The sequence below is a fragment of the Petromyzon marinus genome, chromosome 31 (assembly GCF_048934315.1).
Source record: "Petromyzon marinus isolate PM22_M1 ecotype Great Lakes invasive population chromosome 31, UKy_Petmar_22M1.pri1.0, whole genome shotgun sequence".
NCBI classification, from domain to species: domain Eukaryota; kingdom Metazoa; phylum Chordata; class Hyperoartia; order Petromyzontiformes; family Petromyzontidae; genus Petromyzon; species Petromyzon marinus.
In genome coordinates, this window is record NC_133697.1 from 15,342,618 (window position 1) to 15,359,370 (window position 16,753).

At 50.6% G+C, this 16,753-nt stretch overlaps 2 protein-coding genes across 6 annotated transcripts in view; both read right to left on the bottom strand.

Annotated features, from left to right (window-relative positions):
* SYT16 (synaptotagmin 16) overlaps window positions 1–1,985 on the bottom strand; it is a 51,063-nt gene extending 49,078 nt beyond the window's left edge. For 2 of the 3 annotated variants that reach the window (XM_032964197.2, XM_032964196.2), the window contains exon 1: window positions 1,257–1,524. In XM_032964197.2, the coding sequence (XP_032820088.1) occupies window positions 1,257–1,272 (16 nt within the window). In that variant the 5' untranslated portion in view covers window positions 1,273–1,524. Of the gene's footprint in view, window positions 1–1,256; window positions 1,525–1,549 lie in introns of those variants that run through there. The other variant, XM_032964195.2, reaches the window with a different exon arrangement.
* Window positions 1,986–6,161: 4,176 nt separating this feature from the next.
* Window positions 6,162–16,753, bottom strand: part of PPP1R13B (protein phosphatase 1 regulatory subunit 13B) — a 40,951-nt gene continuing 30,359 nt past the window's right edge. For all 3 annotated transcript variants that reach the window (XM_032964198.2, XM_076071156.1, XM_076071157.1), the window contains 4 exons: window positions 15,936–16,069; window positions 13,956–14,122; window positions 11,443–11,717; window positions 6,162–10,683 (listed from right to left, as the gene is read on the bottom strand). In XM_032964198.2, the coding sequence (XP_032820089.1) occupies window positions 10,642–10,683; window positions 11,443–11,717; window positions 13,956–14,122; window positions 15,936–16,069 (618 nt within the window). In that variant the 3' untranslated portion in view covers window positions 6,162–10,641. The remainder of the gene's footprint in view (window positions 10,684–11,442; window positions 11,718–13,955; window positions 14,123–15,935; window positions 16,070–16,753) is intronic.

Genomic DNA, 16,753 nt, shown 5'->3' on the forward strand with positions numbered 1-16,753 from the left:
CTGGCTATCCAGCTACCAGCAATGCCTCATCCAACGCATAACATATATACACACTGTGAACACAAACGTATACATACTTAATTATCTTCTTTGGTTCTTTCGGTAAAGTCACGTAGAATGAGAATAAAATAATAAATTGATAAAATAAAATAACACAATAATATTCTCACGACGTTTCGGCCACAACACAAGCGGCCTTCATCAGGTGAAGGGGCGAGACTGTCTGGTAGGACGAAACGTCGTGAGAATATTATTGTGTTATTTTATTTTATCAATTTATTATTGTATTCTCATTCTACGTGACTTTACCGAAAGAACCAAAGAAGATTAATCATTGCAGTCACGAAAGCTTTACATCGAAATACTTAATTATTATAAGTTGTGTTTATAAATATTGGCAGATATGTGAAACTCTCAGATATGTGAACATATATCGAAAATTACGGTGACACGATGTACAGATACTGCACTCGGTTGGGGGCGGTTAATTGATCACGGTGGGCTCGTGACAGTCGGATATGCGACGCTGCCTGCGCTGTTCGGATTTACGTCGCTTCAACGTTCGCAGCAGGGGCAGGCGGCATGCCCTGGCGTGAGGCGCTGTCCGTGGTGCTGACGAGGTGGCTGCCAGCACATCCCGCGGACATCGACAAGAATCAGAATGTTTTATTTATCCTGGAGGAATCCGACGAGCCATGAAGTCACCCACCCCCTCGTGTGCAGTGCCGGCTTTCATGTGTGCTGCTCGCTCACAGCACTTTCCCTAACAGAATTTTAAGGCTACACGGGGGATCTTTGTTTTTGCTACGCTGCGCCACTCCACGGGCACTCTTGTCGACCTAGAAGCGGACCTAGTAGCGAAGCAAGCAGCGGGCAGCAGTAGCGTCCCGCCGCGATGAAGTCCATGGCGCAGGGCAGCGGGAGGGGGGTCCCTCTGAGCCCCGGTGACGCCCGATCAGCCGCGGCGACAGCGGCGGCACTCGGCACGCGGGCAGGGCGCGCACGCACCCGGGGAGTGCCATGGCCACACGGACACCGACGCCGAGAGAGAGGCTGACGCGCGCGCACAGACACACGCAGAGCACAACGCGCGCATACACACGCAGGGCACAACGCGCGCACAGACACACGCAGAGCACAACGCGCGCATACACACGCAGGGCACAACGCGCGCACAGACACACGCAGAGCACAACGCGCGCACAGACACACGCAGGGTACAACGCGCGCAGGCACAAGGCAGGCGGGCTACTTACTGTCTATAGCCATCATCCCTCGCCACTTTGGTTACAGCTTATGGGGGGTCACGTCTGTTGGCGCGAGTGGGGAACACACCGATGACGAATCACGCATTGAAATAAATCCTTGGAGGAGGGGGGGGGGGGACGAGGGGGGAGGAGGGGGAGACGCGTCTCACGACAGAGAAGAACGCGGCGATGCCCCTGCAGGAGCTGCTAAACAATGAGACGCGCGTCCCAGCTGCTGCTGCTGCTGACGCTGCTGACGCTGGGTCCAGCGACCGGCAAGCCACACACAAACTGTAGCATACAGTGCTGATGCGCCTCTTCCGACGAGGAGGAGGAGGCGGCTGTCCGGGCGAGGCTGGGGGCTGCGGCGCTGCCGGGAGCCGTGAGCCGTGACGTCCATCATCGGCGCGGCCCTAATGAGCCTCGCGTGTGCGCGAAGACGCCTCACGCTGGCCAGCCAGTCCAATAGGGGAGCCTCACACAATGTCTTGCTGGCGGCTGTGGGGTTACCTAGCGACTGTATCTTTATATGTGAATAATATAAGGAGAGATGATTTTATGTTTTGTACAAAGGCGTATAAATGCAATGCACAGTTATGTCACACGCAATGCAAAAATAAAACCATTAGGTGCATGCACACATACCTATCTATATATATAAACTCGTGTACGCTGCGTAGAAATACATTCATGATACATACATTCATGATACATTTACACATGACAATAACTATATAATATATACAATACATATACATACAAAGCATAATACCTTTTATACACACACCAGAGAATTGTTCCAAAAATGTAATTATCATAATCATCGGCTGTGAACAATCTACTGCTGGATGAAGGACTCTCCACGCTGTCACCTGGACCCTGCTGGGGGATGTATTCACGAACGAGTAGGGCGAGCACAGGAGGACCCCCAGGTATGAGTGCAGGCGAGACAACGCGGGGCTTGGAGCATGCACGAGATGCTGGTCTGGTGGCAGCTGGCAGTCAGAGACACTGAGGCTGGCCATCGCTGCCTCGCGTTAATCTTTCCCAAGGCAACGTTGATGTTGCGATCCTGGTAGGAGGAGAGAAGGCGGAGGCGGTCGAGGACTTTGTGTAGTGACGCAGTGAGGTCCACAGGCAGGTGTTTGATGGGCTACGGAAACCACGATGTTAAAGGAGAGAGATGCGTCTGAGTGTAGAGAGTGTGGTATTGGAGGCAGGGTGCTCTATCCGCCTTACTGTGCGGATCAGAGAGCAAGCAGCAGGACGCCCAGCGGCTCAGAAAGGAATCCGACACGGATGTTGGGAATTCCGCGGCAGTGCAGGAGAAGCGACGCAGAGTCCGGATGAGAAGAGGGCAGGCGAGGGCTCTGGATGTGATTCGGCGTAGACGGCTACGTTGGGTGGGTGGGACGCGTGCAGGGTGGGTGAGGGGCCATTGCCCACACGGACATTGCAGGGGTCCCCCGCGAGTCCGGGACCAAGGGGAGGTGGAGACCTGAGATCGGATGGCGGGAGACGTCCACGGCTGATCCTGGAGGTCGCACGTGGACCGTGCAACTGCTGCGGGATCTCGCGACAGGTTGACGGCAATGACGAGGTGTGGTGACATCACCAGCTGGTGACATCTCTTGTATTGGACACAGTTAGCATCCCACGCAATGCTGTTGTGCAACAAATCGTGCAGCACCTGCACACGAGATCGTGCGATTGCTCCATCCCTTGCATGGCTCCCACTCCGTCAGTTATTCAATGGCGCTTCCATGAACCATATAGGATGCATTAGTCTTTAAACCTCATTTTGATAGTTTTTCTTTATTATTTATGTAATCAAATTTAATCCAGCCAGGTCCTGTAAGCACTGTAAATGACCAAATCGTATCTCTCACAATGATGAGTTCACAAGCCGTGAGGCAGAATGGAGCTCAACATGTAGAGTCTGCAAGGCAATCTCAACGTGCTTCATGCAGACTCACGCTCAACGCAGACTTTGCAGGGACTGCATATCCGAACCCTGGCTTCAGCTTACGATACTTGAGTCTTGGACAACCCTTACCGGATTTTATGTTGTTGTTCAGCCAATATACCCTCAAAAGATGGATGTGTTATAATTTATACACATTTACATTGTTCCTTGGCAACATCGATTTCCAATCCATAATTCTATGGATTAGTCATGCTTAGGGTCCCAATGTCTGTGATTTTCCTTTGACCATTTGCTATCTTTGCCAGGCTTCACACGCCTCCACAGTTTATCAAATCCATGAAAAATTACTCCCATTCGCCTCTGCATAATTAACCCTGCCAGGTGATATAAATTGGAATTGGCTTATATCCCCTCCCCCACCTGCTGTAAATAGTTCAGTTTATTTACCCTTTATTTCAAAGTCTAACATCGCCCACGGATCCAGAAAACGCCACCGTGATGTCTACAATCCTGACGGATACGCCTCGCTTCACTTTGGCAGTCGGTAATTTGGGTAACTCAACTGATCACTGCGTGACATCTTATATTTGGTCATCTAAACACCTGCAACCCCTCCACTTGCCAATTACTCCAAACAAGATCGTTTAAAACGTTCAACTTCCCAAAAATGTATAGGTGACATACCCTGATAAATAATTCCCATGTAAACAAAAACAAATCTTCCAACGTACGGACTTGTTGGCCTTCTTTAAGAGCTTATTCCTGAACACCCTCCACCGACACAATCTACTTAACATGCCAAGGGTTATCAACATCCTTGGATCACGCAAATTATATTTTATCAGACCCACTGCGACCAAAACGTCATAGAGCTTGGCCCTGTCTCGGAACATAAATTCCCTAACTCAGAATTTAAGACGTCTTAGAAATAATTGTAGCACACAAATCAGAAAGGCAAAAATCGAATTACTTCTGCCAACGAAGGGACAGCTTCTAAATCCAACCCTAATCGTCGTGGACTGCGGGAACGTTCCTTCTCGTTGTTCGTGTGCGTGTTTCTGCTCCACGTGTCCGAGCAGGCAAAAAGCATGACACGTTACTCATTGGACACGTTGCCAATGCTGTTGTTCATTTCTGTATTAGGTTGCGTTTGAGAAAAGTCCTCCAATATGCTCTCGTCCGCCTCTTTATTTACAATGATAAAACGCGCGCGTCATACATACACACACACATACGTGTCAGACACATACACACGTGGGGGAGCGGTAGTGTAGCGGTTAGCGTGCTGCGCTTCGAACTCGGCTGCTCGAGTTCGATTCCAGCTCACGGCCAACACCAGTGACGATTATCTGAATCAGTTCTGGGCCTCCCCTAGGTAGACTCAACCCCAAATGAGTATATTGTGCAGTGTAAACATCGTCACTGGAGAGACAAAGGCGGCCGGGCGTGGTGCTGCGACCCACCCTCTCGTGTACCGTTCCAGCCTTCATTGGAGATCGCTAACAGCACTTGCCCCAACCGTGTTACACGGGGGATCTTTGTCTTTGTTGCCCGACGCACACGCTTGCCTATCCCCACTAAACCACTTTAGATCTGAACAGGAGCGCCCTTGCCCGGACCCTACCTGAGCCAGGGCCGCCTGCCAAGTTTGCTGCAGGATCGCGCCTCGCCCATTCCTCCCGGCCAAACGGCGACTCGTGAGAGTGCGCACGCATGGGTCTGGTAAAACCTGTCTACGAATCAGTCCCTCCTTGCGTCTGCGTCATGTACCTGGGAGGTCTGAGTGTGTCTGTCATATTCGTATAAATAGCTGACCACCGCATTCGTCGAGAATGCTGCCTCACACCAGACAGAGATTCAGTTGGCCAACAATGGCTCATCCTCGCTTCGCTCAAGCTAGTGATGAATACGGTCTTACCAGCTCAGTTCCACGCGGTGTGCTGAGGAGGAGGCTGAGCGAGGCTCAGCCTCTAGTGGGGCTGAGAGCCACGCTTCTGCTGAGCCACCCAATAAAGTTCCACCGCGGTTCATCGCCGGGTCTCGACGCCGTCTCTGTGCGGTGGACTCGGGGCATCCGAAACACAACGCGGCAGCAACATCGTGGGACGCCGCCGGGTTCATGAAGCGGCGAGATTCGGGGCGCCCGGTTACACCATTAGAGACGTGTTAGGAGACGCAAACCCGTTCCGTGGCATTGTCTATCAGCGGGAACTCACAATCTGTTTGGGGCCAGCTCTGGGTTGGAAGCAGCACTTGACGTGGAATTGTAGATTTACCCCGTTAAGGCGCCACAGACTGTGTAATGAGCGGTAAGCGGCACGTAAATCAAATATATTAAATGTCAGCGTGAAAAATTGGACCGGGCAGAATGATGTGCAAAGCTATTGTTTTATTTGTGCACAGTCAACGAATGTGATCGGGCGGAGACATTCAGGTTTCTCCACTCGAGTCTGGTCTTAGCAGACGCTCTTGCCACGAAATAATTAATTTCAGTGCATGCCCCGACTTGAAATGTGGGGTTAGTTACACTCCAGCTACTAAGGGGAAGTCATGGGGGGGGCCTTTAATAAAAAATAACCATCAACAAATTCAACTTCAAGCAAGGGAGGGTCGACAAGCTGAGAACTCTCCGACTCGTCGTCGATTTAGCGAGTAACTGAATTATCTCTCAAGGTGGCCCCATTGGTGACACTTGCCTCACAGCAAGACGTGCCTGGGTTCTATTCCAAACTCAGGAACCTTACTGTGTGGAATCTGTATATTCTCTCCCTGTTCTGCTTTCCTCCTGGTTCCCTGGTTTTTTCCCAAAGCTAACCCCCAACCCCCCCACCCAAACAATGGAACAAGGGTATTGGCCAATCGTCCCCCAATGCTGGAAAGTCAGCTGCAAATTACTCCGTTGGGACTACACACATCACCCAATTCAGTTAATTATGTGGCACAACGTGGTTCGCGTATTTGACAAATCAATGCATCGACATCAGACATCTCGTTTTATAATTTTAATGTAAAAAAAGGAAAATGTTACAAAAGCGTGTAGTGTTTTTTACCTTGATTTGATTAAAATGATGGCTGTCCTTTCAACGTTACATCAGGAGCACTACACACCCTCACATCACCTGCCTCCATTCACTTGACATATCCTTTTCATTTCACAAAGCAAACATCACCGACCACTGCTTTCATCCTCTTTACCAACTGACCCACTCGTCTCAGACCACCAACAAAACAGACTCATTACCGTTATACATTAAAAAAAGATATAATATATACCTTCACTATGCACATTGCGAGGAATATTTAATGGTGCTGTCTTTGTACGTGCATGGTAATGTCTCGTCGACTGAAGAGACACGGAGCGTTACTTCCATCTCGCCCCGGAGCCGATGCGAAGGGGGAAATGCCGTGACATTAATTTGAAAGAGAGAGGGAAGGGGGGGGGGAATGAGAGAGAGGGGGGGGGGAGAATGAGAGAGCGAGGGAGGGGGAGAATGAGAGAGAGAGGGGGGGGGAGAATGAGAGGGGGGGGGAGAATGAGAGAGGGGGGGGAGAATGAGAGAGGGGGGGGAGAATGAGAGAGGGGGGGGAGAATGAGAGAGGGGGGGGGAGAATGAGAGAGGGGGGGCTCCAGTGGCCTACTGCGCAGGATGAGACTGCCATGCTCGACAATCCCTCAACACATCGGGACAAAAGTAAACATGGTGCAGAAGTAATGTCATTCGTTGTATATTTTGAATTATTCAGATGACCTGGGTAATACGGAAATGTACTGCAGCGTATAAATACACTCCATAAGAGGTTATTTGGGTTAGATCGCGTAAATATATAAATGTGTCGGTAAACTCGCCACCACCCGACACAGCCAACTGGTAAGGGTTGTCACTTAAACAGAACGTGGCCAATTCGTCACTAGTCCAGCACACCGGTGTGTTGGAGAGCCAAGCCACAACTTTTACAATCAGAGTACGACGTTTCGCCAGTAATTACAACTAGCTTCATCAGGCGACAGCCAGATTTTTTACGACACATTTAGATATCTTTACACAATCTAACCGAAAAAACCTCTAAAATGGATTATATTGGTCGCGAAAGCCTAAGTGTATAAATAAACTGTTAAAGAGTACCGTTTTTGATTATTGCAGTTTCTTCTCGTGGTGTTCACAGGGTTAAAGCGGCTAACAATTAACTTCCGCATTATACTCCCCAAAGACAGCCACAGACCGGGAATGAAAAGACCGAGAGCGATCTGGTGTCGGGGCACGACGCGGCTGCTCAACTCTTTTGTTTGCGAAATCACCGGTCCCAAGTCTATCTCGGAGACCAGGTTAGTGCTCCGAAGGCCCTCGATGATGGTCTGCCCTCAAGGTTGAATTACAAGCCCATTGCACCCATGGCAGCATCCTGCACGCCGTAAAAGTAATTGTCAATAACAGCGTGGGTACGCCTCGCTCGCCAGCGAGGGGATGCCTCGCACAACGCCGAAGCGCCAGCTTGTCGTGCGGCCGTGAGAAAAACCCTCGGGTGCAACGGAGCCCTGCGTGCGCGGTTTATCCGTTGCGGACGATGGGTAAAATAAATACCGCTCTGTGGAGTCAACAGTGGCGATGAGACCAAGGAAGTAACCTTTGCCGGTCTGCCGCCCAATTGTTTGCGTGTGCAAAAAGACGTTGGCTTTTCAGAGAGATTCTTACGATGCTTGTTCAACTGTGTAATGTAGGTGAAGAAATTAGATTATTTCGGCGATTTCCGCAGTAATTGCCTGACAGAGAAACTTTACGTTGGGCTGGAGAGCTTCTAGAGTCTGCGCCCGAGTTGGGACAAACTGACCTGCCAATCCCAGTGCCTCACGCCAGACTTGTCATGGCGAGAGCTCTGCTTGCTCCTGACAGAGAACGGAGACGCGAATGTCCGATTTTATAAAATTGGAAACAATCCACAGAAGACTTGCTTCGCTAAATCTTCAACAAAGAGGATAGTTATTCGTCACTTCAAATCATGCTGTCGAACCTGCTAAGTCTCAAATATTGAAAAATCACGTTGGGTCAAAGTACACAGCAAGAGCTGCTGCTGCACAAGTTAATAAAACTCTACAAATACAGTTCTATTTGTAGTTAAATGTAATATCAAGGTTTGGAGTGCAAGGGAGGCCTCCGAGCCATGAACAGTTTGTCTTAAAGCCGGCCAGAGACTTTCAATAAACTGAAACATGAAACTCGACAGCCAGGGGCAAGTCGCAGTGATGTGCACGAGGGGTGGATATTGAAAAGGTGGCCCGAAGAGGCAAGGCTCAGCACTGCTGCTGCTACACCATGAAGACTAAATGACTCTGGGGCATGCACACTTTAATATTCCATACACGCACAGTGTGCACTTTGTCTCATCCGCCCATTTCTATTGAAACTGGCCTGTAACATCTGCAGTACCATAACTTGATTATATTTGTTACTGCAAGCCATCACAACGCGTTACATTTATGAAACAAACCAACCACAACCCTTGCCGACTGCCACACCTCTGATGCTTCACCCATCTCTCACGCTACGCAGGGGTCACCGAGGACAATGCTCGTTGCAAGGTTTGGTTTACTATATGTACAAGTGAAAGCACGCAGATCTAGGAATACAGTGTCTTCTATCCAACCCTCTAGGCACAAGTATATTCTACGTAGCGGCGACGCAATGCGCCGAGCTGCAGTGGTACGTGATTAGAGGCACAAGGAGCACTTGGGACAGCGCTCCACCCGAGTGAGGAGGAGATGAGCTGGAGACAAGACCTCTTCACCGTGTTGCAATAGAATCCCCAACTCAACTCTACTCAACCTCTCCACTCTGAAACGGATGAGGAAGTCCCAGCAAGAGACCAGTCCCCTTCTTCGAACTCGGTCCGCGTGCCGGTGCTACGGGAACCATGGCAACGCAGGACCCCGAGGGGTGGCGGTGTTGGCTTGATGGCGGATGATAATGAGGAATCCAGTCGGACAGACACTTAGCCTTCTCGATCATTTAAACATCTATGACCAATCATGCGTCTCTCCGTGATTCTGAACAGTAAAGCAGTAGAGAACGTAGTCACTGGGGGCTGGGTTTTGGCTGCGCGGTAGGCTGTTGAACTCTACCAAGCCCCGCACTCAGCGATGGCGGCCTGGCCGAGCAGGACGCGTGAACCGCAGCATCGTCGCAAATGAACGCCACGACACGCGTCAACCTTCCGCGCCGTTTCTCCTCGATGGCATCTCCCGGCGTGCGTGGTGCGGCAGCGTGACCCTTGCTGAGCCCTCACGTCAAGCTCCACTCCTTCCCCACGTGCCCCTCTTGTAACCCGCAGCGTACATTACAGCACATGTGACTTGCAGGATATCTATGGTCGTGTTTTTTCATCAAACATTCATATTTTGTCAACGGAAAAATTCTACAAAACCAAAAACTCAACACATCACCTTTTGACTATAATTTACATCTACACGACAATGTGTATCGCCACAGAAAGCAAGGTAAACTATTTGACAGCTACAGTATAAAAGTAACGAGGAAAGGATTCACCCAGACATATCTACAGGCAGACGAACCGCAATAAAGAGGAGCATGCTCTTGAGTAACAACAAACGTCACGTGCCCAAGGCAACCCCTCCAAACATCAGAATACATCGTTAGCAACCTACACTGACCACTGTGGTGAAGTATGGTTAAATAATCCCTACACCTGACTTGGCGTGGGAAGACCTATATCCAAAGGACTGAACATAAACTGTTGTTTCTTCACGCTTTCGGTGACTGTATTGTCTCCTTCAACAAAACGTGCATGCACGTTCAAAGTGACAAGGTCTAGGTAGTTCCCGCACTGGCGCGATCAGTACCACCAGCCGTGCCTCCCATCCTTATCATTTGAAAGGTGTTAATTCAACAAATTCTTGTTTAAGGTCATCAGCCTATCATCCCCTCCGCGGTCGATAAGATAGTACCACTTTGTAACAGAGCTTGTCCTATGGAAAGCTGGCCCCTCCATCACAGGGATGTGGAATTTCCCCCACAAGCCCCTGGCTGCTGCCACTGGAGAGGAGTACCCCACCACGGTTGTGACTGAGCAGCTCGGCCTGTGCGCTGGCGTCACCTGCACTCAGAGCAGAGTCCTGCGAGCAAACACCCACGGGGTTTTCCACAGTAGGCTATCACTTACACAAAATGTGTTTGGGATGCAGCTGTGAACCCATGCTTTAGGGACGCATACTCAGGCCAACGACGTCCACAATGTTTGTGAAAAAACGCCCAAGCAACTGTTGTTAAACAAGCATACGCTCCACTTTGATGAGGTGCGCACTGCTAGAAAGACACAAAGCACACTCGAGAATATTTCACTTGCTGCTGCTGCTGCTGTTGCAGGAGAATGAGGCTGGCTATGCAGAGTGACGCAGCAAAATAACCAAACCGCAGGGGCAGGCGTCACAACAGCGCGCAGCCGGGCCCGGAGCCGTCACGCCAAACTCCTGCTCTTCGGTTTGATCCGAGGATACAACTGAGACAGACAAACAAACAAAAATGCGTTTCAGAAGAGACACACGGAACTTTAATTTGAGTAACAGCAAGGAATGTGTATTTCACGGTTAACAACTTTCAATAAAACTAAGACCGTTATTTTAACATACCTAAATACGTAGTGTTAGTGGAAGCAATGAGAGTGTGATCTTGTTTTTAGCATTATAAGGCCAAGATGTGTGTATGATTATAGTTGTAACACCGTTATCATTTACAAATGCACAAGTTAAATGTTTCTTGAGGATACAATATAGCGTCTAGAGCTTCTACACAATAAAGACAGTCACTATTAGTTTTCATTATTATCTTAGCATTTTTCCAATAGCATAAACAGGTAGGCTTGTTAGGAAATGCCTTGCCATTACTGCAAGATAACGGAGGATGGGTGGAGACCGGCAAAGTCAGGGACCACAAGAACGGCACGCGACTGGTCAACCCGGATGCCCCATTGATAACAGGTAAAGGTGCAGCCCTGCAATTGCCTGCTCACGCTACGAGAGGCAGCTCTGGAGAGGCCCTCTAGAGAGTGCACCCTTCTCTTCCACGCCGGCCAGGCATCTCAGGAGATGCGCGAGTACCCACACATTACCCCCGCCTCACGCGACCGCACGGAGGCGGCGGGAGAGATTTAAGAACCGTGCGCCACCGTGTGAACCCGCCGGGCCAACGACTCGAAGCGGCGCCCCCCCCCCTGGGTTGCACGAGGGGCGGGGAAGGCGAACGCGGAGCGCAAACTCACCCCGAGCAGGTTGCGCGGGACGAAGCCCTCGCGCTCCCCGAGGCGCGCCCACCACCACTCCGTCTCCGCGCCGCCACCGTCCTCCGCCTCGCCGCCGCCACGGCCGCCGTTGTCGTTGTCGGCGTCGTCGTTAGCGCCGCCGCCGCCGCAGCTCCGGCGCAGCACGCTCAGCGAGTCGCCTTCGCGCACCGCCAGCTCGTCGTCCCGCGTCGCCTCGTAGTCCCACAGCGCAAACACCACGCACTTGTTCATGAGGCCCAGCTTCTCCTGCACGCCTGCAGCGGCAAGTGGGGGCATCGAATGTCCATCATCGCCAAAGATATATGTGTGTGTGTGTGTGTGGTTGAGCGAGTGTATGTATGTACGTAGAACTTCTTTCGTACCGTACGTAGCCAACCGTGCTCATCGGAGGTGAGGGGGGAATAAATAGGCAGTAGATGCTGCGGGTTTTGGTGAGCTCATGGTGTTGAAATCGTGCGTCGTGCTGCAGCTGCCCCTCCTCTGAGGCCTTGTTTTATTTAGAAGGAGCTAAATATTTAAGAAAGTAAGAAAAAATGCTCCCTCATTTGAAATTGATTCTTATAACCCCACAATACGTGCATCGTATCACGCTGGTGAGAATTAAATATTTATGATGCTTTCTAATTACGTGGAAATGATATGCCATGTGGTTGTTGAACACAACAATGGAACATTTTAGTTATTTCATCTTTAAAAGTTGCAGCCTTAGTTTGATTTAAGTTTCACCTTTGAAAGAACGTTAAATAAAGAGGCAAGTGATTTGGGTCCAAATGAATCCTGTTCAACGTGCGTAGGATCACCAAGTCCATGGCCACAACATTCAAAATACATTCACATTCGAGGAAAAATATCCACATCATTATAAGCCGACCTCCATGACCTCAAAAATCTCAAAGCAAACCGGTGGGAGAATGGCTTCCTTCTAATTTAGATTGCAAATTATTCACGGGATGAGTCAACACTTTGCATTCACATCTCTTCAGAATACTCCCACAAGGGCAGCGTTTGCTATGTTATATTCTCCGTCAATTAATGAATAATAGATTTCCAATAAGGGCAAATTTTAGTTGGAATATATAGCACACGAGAAATGTAGTTATGACGTGTTTTCACAGCTGGATATCTGCTCGTTTTGACAGGAAGAGCCGGTGGCCCTGCATTAAGTGAAGCGATGTAATCCTCACTGCGCACAGCTCCCACTGCACGTGGGCCCACACTCATTAGCGGTGCGTCATGGCAACCGGGTCTCAACCGAGCACCGGGCAACTCGGAGTGAAGTGGAGATGGGCGCAGAGCAGAGATGCGTGGAGCGAGGCGTGGGACGCATCGAGAGGAGGGTGACGCATCGGGTGAGAGATGGGTGATGAGAGGAGAGGTGGAGGATGCATGTGGAGGTGGGCGATGCATGCCGTGAGAGGTGAAGACGCGGCGCTGCAGAGGTGTGGAGTGGTTTCACGGCCTTCCCACATTCCCAGATTTTTTTGATTAATTAGTTGTTCTTCCCCCGCACCTCCGATTAGCACAGTTGGCTACGTACGGTGCAAAAGAAGTTCAACATACACACGTACATAGTAGACATAGACACATACGTATACAACAACAACCGCCATTTGCCACTAAGTGGCGGTGACGTCACCACGACGCTTGTGCCAGGCCATGTGCACCTTGAGGCCACGTGAAGTGTCGAACGCCCGTGGGCAGGAGGTCACGGGGCAGACCCAAGTGCCACGGGTCGACTGACTGAGATGACTGAGATGACTGGCTGATGCACCACCTGTGCCCCCTACTGTGCCAACCTGCTGTGCTCTAGTCACCCGGCGCTCCGCTCGTTGTTGTGAGCGTCGCTCCTCCGCCCTCCGTTGTTGTTGGAGGGCGACTGCCTCCAACTGCCCAATAGCGTCCTTCACGAGCCTCCTCCACAGAGGCCGATCTTGACACCGCTGGTACCAGTCATCGGCAAGTCCACTCAGCTCCGCGTCCTCCTGTACCACAACACTCCATCTCTTCTCTAGCCCGTGCCGCGCCCGTTTAGCCCCCTCGATCCGGCCGAACAAAAGCTGTTTCGGCATGCGGTGGCTGGGCATGCCAACGCTGCCTTGCCTGCCGGAGGAGCTCACCGATGGGACCTTGCCCAGATCTTTCAAAGATTTATGAGCTCCTCACAAAATCCAGCCTGGTTAAACCCAGGATGGATCGTAGGCAGGCTAGCCTAAATGTTTCTAACCGGCGAAGATGTTCCATTAGGGGGGTCCACGTTTCGCAAGCGTAGAGAAGGGAGGGAATGACCGTGGCCGAGAAGACCTGAAGCTTAGTGCGGAGCGACAGTCCAGGTAGCTTCCACACAGCGTTACGCAAGCGATGAAAAGATATTGCCGCTCGACTGATTTGGAGTGAGACCTCTGCTGTTAAACTAAACGTATACACACACACATTCACACGTATACGCACACACATTCACACGTATATATATATGCAGCCGCGGCCCGCCCTACCGTAGAGGAACTGCGAGCACTGCTGGTATCCCTCCTCCATCTCCTCGCACTTGTCCGCCGCCGTCTCGCTGTCGCTGATGGTGACGGCGAACACGGCCGCCCCGGACTCCACCAGGAACTTGCACAGGTGCACGTTGTTGCACGACGCCGCGCAGTGCAGCGGCGTCCTGTGGACAGGAGGGGGGGGCAAGGGACCGACGTTCCGCCGCTCGTTACCGAGTTATCGTGCGCCAGCGCGTCACCCACGTGGTGCGTGGCTCGATGGTGGCGGGTTTAACGACACGTTTATATTAACGCGATCTAACCAAAAAACACTATTATGGATGATACTGGTCGCGACAGCCCACTAAGTGTTAAACTGGCGTGCGGCGCTCGCGACGGGGTGGGAGGCAGGACGATTAGGTCACATACCGGAACTTGTCAATCACCGGTGGTGTGAACATCACCGCTGGGGAGACAAAGGCAGCTGTGGCGTGGCGTTGGCCACATCAAGCCCTCGTACGCCGTCCGGGCCTTCATATGTGCTCGCTAAAGGCACTTGCCCCAGCAGTCTGATTTACAAGGGATCTTTGTCTCTGGGTGTTATGTACTTTTGTGGCATGAAAGAGTAGACTCAAACATTGAAGGGTATCTTATAAATTGAGTAAATGTAAAATCTGTAGCAGAAACGTTTTGAAATCTGCCTTTTAAACTATAAACGAATCATTTTTTTATATTACCAGGCAAGGTCCACTGAGCGAGACATCTCTCTTTTCAGAAGCAACTTGGCCACAAATGATAGCTCAACGAAGATTATCACGTGGAAATGTATATCAGCCAAATACTCTAAACACATGTTCCTAAATATGAAGGGAAAAACTTGAGGACACGAAGAAAAATCCATGCGGAGAACATACATATTCCTTATATACAAGCATCAGGATCGAACCCACGACCTCCTGTATATCAGGAGGAGCTAACTGTGACCCACGAGGCAGACCACCACCATGACAGCTTCTCCCACTCGCTCGGTTCATGACAAGGACACAAAGCAGCTCCCACAATGCACTGCACGTGCTGACAGAGCCAGGGTATCGATACTCCTATTGGCACTTTTTTACTGCCTGCAAGGAAACGTTCGTTGAATTCCACGGCACATTTGGACAAATGTCAATTTAATAATGAAACTACAAGGATGGCGAACCACCGTCATTTTTCTATAATGAAAAGAACACGGGGCCGAGGATTGAATACTTGGAAAAATCTTGTTGAATGAGTGAGGTCTGAAATGAGGTGTCCAGATTTGGCAGGCTGCCTCCTTTACACGCTCGCTTCTAATCTATTATCCTTTCCCAAATAACCGTCCGATTATGCTGCTGGCATCACGCCAAGGGAAGGAAGACAAGTGAGAGAATGGCCGGGAAAAAGATGACAACGCAGAACTACTTGATGAAGGGGCACTTCAGCAAGCCTCCTAATCCACATGACAGGAGGAGACGCACCGCTTACATGGCCTGCAGAGAATGTTCGTTGCATGGCAATCACATTTTTTTTTTCTAATTCTCATATCCTAAAAGGAAAGCCCTCACGTCGTTGTGTTGATGTGAGCTGGAGACTTGGTGAATGAGAAAAAAAATACTTTAAAGTCACTATCAGGAGTGGTGTTGTAGCGCTGGAGTGTAATAACATCGTGCGGCTTGCGAATCTTATTTCTAAAAGGGTACTACTCCTCCAGTAGACACTGATACTACGAACGAAAAATCGGTAAACTACGCCACTGCCGCGACATGTTTCTCGCCACGTCCCAAGTCTGGTGAGCACATGCGGTGGTAGCAGCAGCGGTGGCAGCAGCGGTGGCAGCAGCAGCGGTGGCAGCAGCGGTGGCAGCAGCGGTGGCAGCAGCAGCAGTGGCAGCAGCGGCAGCAGCAGCGGTGGCAGCAGCAGCAGCGGCGGCAGCGGCAGCAGCGGCGGCAGCGGCAGCGCGCAGACCACGCGGCTCACCACCCGTCGCTGTCGGCGGCGTTCACGTTCACCCCGGTGTGCACGAGCAGGCGCACGATCTCCATGTGGCCGGCGCACACGGCGTTGTGCAGCGCCGTGATGCCCTCGTCGTTGGGCTGGCTTGCGTCGCGCACCTTCGCTCGCACACGGGAACAATCGCAGGGGGGGGCGCTTTCAGTTGGAGCAGCGGACTTCGTTACCGCACGGGATGGCTCCCAAAGGCTAACCGGGGTCCAGGAGAAACGCAACTCCTGTCCCCAAATAGGAATTTGTTCACCGTGGGAGAGAAGATCTAAAAGCCCCCTCCGCCCTGCCAAATCCATGGTCATAAGTGAATCACAACACGAGAAAACGCTCTAAAACGAACAACACAAATGCACCTCCCATGCCCGAGGGGTTTAACCGGAACACGCAGGCTGTATGTATGTTCAACTTCTTTCGTCCCGTAAGTAGCCAAGAGTGCTAATCAGAAGTGCACCGACATCGCAGGGATAAGTTAGCGTACATCTTGATGCACTGTCAATGGGCACGATTCGACAGAATCTGCCTCACAGACTTTCCACAACATTTTTCAACTGCTGGGCTGTGGTACGCAACAAGGCTTGCACAGCATCTCACTACTCCCCGTAGTCACCCAACGTCACAAAACACCACTCATATTCTTAGTTTTTTCGGTAAAGTCACGTTGAAGAGAAACAACAAAATAACAAAATATATATATTTGTTGTTTCTCTTCAACGTGACTTTACCGAAAAAACTAAGAATATGAATTACTGCAGTCACGAAAGCTTTAAATCAAAATTTAAAACACCACTCTT